This window comes from Nicrophorus vespilloides, unplaced genomic scaffold (genome assembly GCF_001412225.1).
Source record: "Nicrophorus vespilloides isolate i.1.1-1 unplaced genomic scaffold, Nicve_v1.0, whole genome shotgun sequence".
Lineage (NCBI taxonomy): Eukaryota > Metazoa > Arthropoda > Insecta > Coleoptera > Silphidae > Nicrophorus > Nicrophorus vespilloides.
In genome coordinates, this window is record NW_017097585.1 from 1 (window position 1) to 7,448 (window position 7,448).

At 32.1% G+C, this 7,448-nt stretch overlaps 4 protein-coding genes across 4 annotated transcripts; all 4 read left to right on the forward strand.

The window, feature by feature from the left end:
• Window positions 1-790: 790 nt before the first annotated feature.
• LOC108560459 (serine protease inhibitor dipetalogastin-like) lies at window positions 791-1,456 on the forward strand. The gene has a single exon (XM_017918015.1). It carries the CDS (start codon window positions 791-793, stop codon window positions 1,454-1,456), a length of 666 nt encoding a protein of 221 aa, XP_017773504.1.
• A 1,116-nt stretch (window positions 1,457-2,572) lies between these two features.
• On the forward strand, window positions 2,573-3,064 carry LOC108560460 (double-headed protease inhibitor, submandibular gland-like). Its single transcript, XM_017918016.1, has one exon. The coding sequence runs from the start codon at window positions 2,573-2,575 to the stop codon at window positions 3,062-3,064; it is 492 nt and encodes a 163-aa protein (XP_017773505.1).
• Window positions 3,065-4,411: 1,347 nt separating this feature from the next.
• On the forward strand, window positions 4,412-4,900 carry LOC108560461 (four-domain proteases inhibitor-like). Its single transcript, XM_017918017.1, has one exon. It carries the CDS (start codon window positions 4,412-4,414, stop codon window positions 4,898-4,900), a length of 489 nt encoding a protein of 162 aa, XP_017773506.1.
• A 1,275-nt stretch (window positions 4,901-6,175) lies between these two features.
• Window positions 6,176-6,712, forward strand: LOC108560463 (double-headed protease inhibitor, submandibular gland-like). Its single transcript, XM_017918018.1, has one exon. The coding sequence runs from the start codon at window positions 6,176-6,178 to the stop codon at window positions 6,710-6,712; it is 537 nt and encodes a 178-aa protein (XP_017773507.1).
• The last annotated feature ends 736 nt before the right edge of the window (window positions 6,713-7,448 follow it).

Here is a 7,448-nt window from a genome sequence, read left to right on the forward strand (position 1 = left end):
GTTTATTGGCAGAAAAAGTTTAATTATCATTTTTTTTTCTTGTTACAAGGCGGATTTTTGTAATAAATTATATTTAATATTGAATTTTTAGCTGTTTCTATTGGTAATTATGGAAATATCACAAATGTTAATAATCCAAATTTTCTTGTTTTTTTTTTGCAGAAAAAAGTTTGATTATTATTTATTTTTCTTGTTACAAGGTGGATTTTTGTAATAAATTATATTTAATATTGAATTTTAGCTGTTTCTATTGGTAATTATGGAAATATCACAAATGTTAATAATCCAAATTTTCATGTTTTTTTTTTGCTGAAAAAAGTTTGATATTCATTTTTTTCTTGCTACAAGATGGATTTTTGTACTAAAATTATTTCGAAATTAAATTGAAAGGTTTACTTTGCACAATTGATCAATGAAAACTTACCTAACCTCAACAGAAAATAAATGGCGGTAGATCAAAACAGTAACGTTTCTTTTATGACAACGCATGAACATTGATTTGGCTTACTTGGATTGATTTGAATTATTGTAAATTATGAACATTTCTTTAAACTGATTGATTTTTAAGTTTATTTTATGTAATAGAAAATAAAAATTTGAATACTAAAAACGTGTGTGTACTTTTTTGGTGTAATAAGTTTGAAGAGAATACAATTAATAAGTGATTGTCATCGAGAACAATTCAAAAAGATTACTGAAACAATACTAGTATTGTCTTCTTGAGCAAATAAGATAATTGTAAGAAATGGTATAAAAAGCGAGTGAAAGTAATGAAGCAGTCACAATCAAAATGAAGTTCGTTTTGATCGTAGCTTTGGTCGCTGCAATCGGCGCACCAATTGAATCCAGTCCAATTTGTCCGGCAATTTACCAACCGATTTGCGCCTCAAATGGAAAGACTTATGATAACGAATGTTTGTTCAATCATGCTTTGGATGAAGAGGACAGTACGTTAACAATTAAGTTTCACGGAACGTGTGAGTACTCTGATTGGGATGAGATCGTGTGCGATGCAGAAGACAAACGCTTTGCTTTCTGCGGCTCGGATGGAATCACCTACAATAACAAATGCTTCTTCGATATTGCCGTTAAAAGGAATCCGAGTCTGAGGAAGAGAAACGGTTATCCATGCTTCACAGGGGAGGTAACTGAAGTGATATGCGGAACTGATGGTAAATTTTACGATTTGCCAACGTTTCGCGCACTCCAATCGGTCAGACCTTATCTTGGCCATTGGGGATTAGATAACTGCAGGCCTAGTCCTCTACCACCAGGCCCTCCTGATCAAGAAATTCGTTATAGACCTGTACAATCTTTATACGAGTCACCGACGGTCTGCGGATCGGATTTATTGATATACGAGATAAGGACTTTCTGGGATCAGAAAGAACTCAGACCAGAACTCGAAGAATTGCCGCTGAGCAATTGCTACTACAAACCATACTTCCAAGAATAAATCTTTGCACGACTTTACTAAATACACAAATTTGAACTATTTACATTTTTTTCTTTTAAATTTCACCCAAATCCGAAAAAAAAGTTATCAATGAAATCATGCAGTTAAGCTTAATCATGATTTCCTTAACATCTCGCTTCATAAATCATCAAATTTGAATTAAGGTTAAAAGTAAAGAAAAAAAAATAATAATTTGTTTTTTTTTGTTATAGTTGAGATAAAAGCATATATCTGTTTAACCCCTTAAGTTGTTATGTCGTATATATTCGTCATAATGTATTGTATTGCGTAGCGCTTATGACGAATATATACGCATAATGCCATTGATCAAGCGGCTTGATCCATTCTAATGCAAATGAACGTGATTAGCAATCAATAAGAGAGTAATTAAAAATAGGTAAACGTATGTTGTAAATACTACAGTTAACTTGCCAAGTAATTCACTTGTATATAGATATTTGTCAAGTAACTACTTGTACGTTGAAACAAAGATATTAGTTAAGTAAACGTATATTGTGATTACTACACGTAACTTGCCAAGTAATTCACTTGTATATAGATATTTGTCAAGTAACTACTTGTACCTTGAAGCAAACATATTAAATAGGTAAACGCATATCGTGAATATTATACGTAACTTGCCAAGTAATTTACTTGTATATAGATATTTGTCAAGTAACTACTTGTACTTTGAAGCAAAGATATTGTGAATACTACACGTAACTTGCCAAGTAATTTACTTGTATATAGATATTTGTCAAGTAACTACTTGTACTTTGAAGCAAAGATATTAGTTAGGTAAACGTATATTGTGAATACTACACGTAACTTGCCAAGTAATTCACTTGTAGCATAAATTCAAATAAATACTAATTATTAAATACTCAATATTATAAATAAATGGACGTTGAAATGTTTACAATATTTTTTTTAAATATATAGATTATTAAAAAGCTTTGTTTCCTTATTTATGACCTAATACAATGGATAGTGTAAATCACTATTAATATCTTGAGATGTTTGCTCTTCCAAACAATGGATTCACATGCATTGTTCCTGGATTTGCGTTTTGCTTTATAAGCGGATCGAATCTAGAAATCTAGCATCACAATCACGATGATGTCCAAGTTAGCTATTGCATTTGCAATTTTTCTAAGTGTTTCCGTTCAGCTAGGACGAGCCCAATATGACGCCTGTCCTGCTTTATGGGCTCCCGTTTGCGCAAGCAACGGTGTAACCTATAGAAACAAGTGTTTATTCGTACATAGCGTACATAATCCTGATGTCAGGATTTTGTATTACGGAACTTGCGAAGATAGTTCTTCGATCTGCACCGACGAATTCCAACCGATATGCGCCTCCAACGGTTTAACCTATGGCAACAAGTGCGTCTTCGAGAATGCGTTAAAATCTGATGGCGATCTGCAGATCGTCTTCTACGGAAATTGCAACGATAAAAATGAACGTAAATTGAAGAACGTTGTCTGCGGTTCGGATGGAGTCACCTATAGTTGGGAAGAGTTCCTGAAGGAGCAGGCGAGGAATCCTTCTCTTATTGCCTATGACTTGGCACATTGTTTGGTCGAATTCAATCCAAAATTCCCATAAAATGTATATACCGAACTTGTAATGAATCTTAAACATTAGTCAATGCAATAAATTGTTTCTATGAAAAAAAAATGTTAATTTTTACTTAAAACCCATTGTTATTTGTTCACTTTTTTTTTTACAATTTAAGAACCCAAACAGAATTAATACAAACAAAGTCTTATTAATTATTGCTCTTGATGGTTGAAATATTGATACAAAACAGTGAAATATTTAAGGTTACTTAAAATGGAGTTAATTCTTTCAATGGTTGTTTGTTTCTTATTGTTACTATGGTTACAGGTTGAATAGGATTTAACAATTTTGTGTAATTAACAATTACCATGACAACCAATATCAGAATATTTAGAGATTATTGTTATAGCTTGGATGAAATTCCGTATTTTCCTGTTTTCATCAATTTTCTACAAAACTTTACTCTATTACGAGAAATGGAAAAGAAACTTAAATTTTTACTTAAGTAAATTTCATTTCTTCAAATCAACATTTTAACAGTTAAAAACGATAATTTCAAACTTATTTTTAAGAAATTCCATATTCATCAATTTTCTATGAAAAGAAACTTAAATATTTACTAAAGGAAATTTGGGAAACTTATTTTTTCAAATCGATATTATAATCGATAATTTAAAAGTTATTTTTGAGAAATTCCGTATTCTCTAATTTTATTCAATTTTCTATCAAACATTACTTATATTACTCTATTACAAGAAATTGAAAAGTAACTTAAATATTTACTGAAGGAAATTTCGAAAATTTCATTTTTTTCAAATCAACATTTTACCAGTTAACATCGATTATTTTCGAGAAATATTTCTTATGGAAACTTCTTCAATTTTCTACCAAACATTAATCTATTATCAAAAATTGTTAGTCTTTCGTATTAAGTATACACCATGACTACATTTTACAGAATATTCTTAGGATATTTACAGATTATTGCTGTTATTGTTACAATTGAATTATTGAAAGATAACTGTGAAACATTTAATTTTATTTCAAAATCGAGTTAATTCTTCTAATGTTTGTTTCTTGTTGTTACTATGGTTACATATTGAATAGGATTTGACAATCTTGTGTAATTAACAATTACCATGGCAACCCTTATCAGAATATTTATAGATTATTGTTATAGCTAGGATGGGATTAGTTGATGATGGTTGAAATTTGGAAAGACAATGGTGAAACTTAAGAAGTTATTTATCAAATTGAATTGAATTTTGGAAAATTTTATGGCAGATTAATATCTTTCGTTGTTTGCTCTTTCAAACAATTGATGCATTGTTCTTGGATTTGCGTTTTTCCTTATAAATGGATCGAATCTAGAAATCTAGTATCACAATCACGATGATATCCAAGTTAGCTGTTACATTGGCAATTGTTCTAAGTGTGTCCGTCCAGCTTGGACGAGGCCAGACTGGAGCCTGTCCTGCCTTATGGGCTCCTGTTTGCGGAAGTGACGGTGTAACCTATGCCAACACTTGTGTCTACGAGCATAAAGCAAAATCCGATGTCAGAATTATCCATTACGGTACTTGCGAAAAAGGATATCCGATCTGCACCGACGTTTACCATCCGATCTGCGGATCCGACGGTAAAACCTACACCAACTCATGTTTTTATCAGTACGCAACTTTGTTCGACTCTACTTTAACATTTGTTAAGGTGGGAGAATGCGACAATGTCGCCGGTGACTTTGCCAGGCAAAAGATTCCACTTGTGTGCGGCTCGGATGGACAGTTTTACACTTACGAAGGTTTCGAACAGGCGCAGCTGTATAATCCCGATTTGAAGATCGTGAAATTCGAACTTTGCCTTAATAAGGTCGTGCCCTAATCACAATTGCAACCGTTAAGCCACCATTACAGAAATACTAATTATTGAAGCAAATGTTTAATACACTTTAATATTTCAATATTTTCTTAAATGTCTGCAACGTGACACAAAAAAAACATTGTAATTGTATGATTTGTAAAACATTTTCAAATAAAAATATTTTCCTGCACATACCATTTTTTTGTTTGCACTTTCCATAATTTCATTAAATTTTCTTCAATTTACTACCAAATATTACGAGAAATTGAAAAGAAACTTCAGGAAAATTTGGATGTAAAAATCCAATAAGTAGATGATATTATAATGAGAAATTAAAGTTCCAATTAGGAAGTGCTTTAGTACAATTCCATGAGTATATAAAAGATCTTTATTTTTTTTACTGTTAATTGCTGTTATCAGTAATTCATTGTTTCTTTATATTTGCCTAATAAATCTTCGGCAAACAAAGGATTTGCATTGTTCCTTGATCCGTGTGCATCTGATAAGCGTTCACTATATAAGATGAACGAATCAAATCGAAAGTCAAGTACGGAATATGCAATAATACTGAACGTAAATTGAACAACATTATCTGCGGCTCACTTATACTTTGGCGGAGTTCCTTCCTGAAGGAGCAGGCGAGGAATTGTTCTCTTAAGGCCTATGACTTGGTACATTGTTTGGTCGAAGTCAATCCAAACTAAAATCAATATATGCTTTTTAATCAGGTTGCTCATGGATTATTGATACTACTGTTGCATAGGATTAGTTAATCTTGCGTTGTCAGTATTTACCATGACAACCCTTATGATGTTATTGCCAGGATATTCAGATATTATTGCTTTTATTGTTGTATGTTGGTTGGGAAAAGGTAATCTAGTAAGTGATGGTTGAATTATTGAAAGACAACAGTGAAACATTTAATGTTATTTAAAATCGAGTTAATTTTTCTAATGTTTGTTTCTTGTTGTTACTATGGTTACAGATTGTATAGGATTTAATAATCTTGTATAATTAACAATTACCATGGCAACCCTTATCAGAATATTTATAGATTATTGTTATAGCTAGGATGGGATTAGTTGATGATGGTTGAAATATTGAAATACAATGATGAAACTTCAGAAGTTACTTATCAAGTTAAAAATAAATTTTGAATTGGAGATTGCAAAATTTTATGGCAGAATACTATCTTTGGTTGTTTGCTCTTCCAAACAATGGATGCAAATGCATTGTTCTTGGATTTGCGTTTTGCTTTATAAGTGGATCGAATTGAAATATAGAGTCACAATCACGATGATATCCAAGTTAGCTGTTACATTGGCAATTGTTCTAAGTGTGTCCGTCCATCTTGGACGCGGCCAGAGCGTAGCGTGTCCTGCCTTATGGGCTCCTATTTGCGGAAGTGATGCTGTAACCTATGCCAACAAGTGTCTCTTCGAGCATAACGCAAAATCCCATGTCAGAATTATCCATTACGGCACTTGCGAAGAAGGATATCCGATCTGCACCGAAGAATACCTACCGATCTGCGCCTCCAATGGTAAAACGTACGACAACCCATGTGTTTACCAGTACGCATCATTGTCGGACTCTGCAATAACATTTGTCAAGTGGGGAGAATGCGACAATGTCGCCGGTGACTTTGCCAGGCAAAAGAATCCACTTGTGTGCGGCTCGGATGGACAGTTTTATACTTACGAAGGTTTCGTAAAGGCGCTGCTGGAAAATCCCGATTTGAAGATCGTGAATTTCAAAATTTGTTTTCTTAAACAGATCGATCAGCCCATAATCACAATTCCAATTGTTAAGCCACCATTAGAAAAATACTAATTATTGAAGCAAATGTTTAATACACAATTTTTGCTTTAATATTTCAATATTTTCTTAAATGTCTGCAACGTGACGAAGTTTAAACCAAATTTGGGTTTTCGATTATGAATTTAAACAAAAAAACATTGTAACTGTATGATTTGTAAAATATTTTCAAATAAAAACATTTTGATTTTCTGCACATACCATTTTTCGTTTGCATTTTCCATCATTTCATTAAACTTTCTTCAATTTACTACCAAATATTACGAGAAATTGAAAAAAAACTTAAATATTTACTTAAGAAAAATTTGGAAATTTAAATTTATCAAATCGATAATTTACCAGTTAAAATCGATAATTTCAAACTTATTTAAGAGAAAAGTTGCAATTAGGAAGTACAATTCCATGAATATACAAAAAATATTTAATTGTATTACTGTTAATTACTGATAACATTCATTTTCTTTATGTTTGCCTACCAAATCTTCGACAAACAAAGGATTTGCATTGTTCCTTGATCCGTGTGCATCTGATAAGCGTATACTAAATTAAACAACTTTTTCTGCGGCTCCGATGGAGTCACCTATACTTTGGCGCAGTTCCTGAAGCAACAGGCGAAGAATCATTCTCTTAAGGCCTATGACTTGGTACATTGTTTGGTCGAAGTTAATCCAAGATTCCCATAAAATGTATATACCGAATTTGTAATGAATCTTAAACATTAGACAAAGCAATAAATTGTTTCTATGAAAAA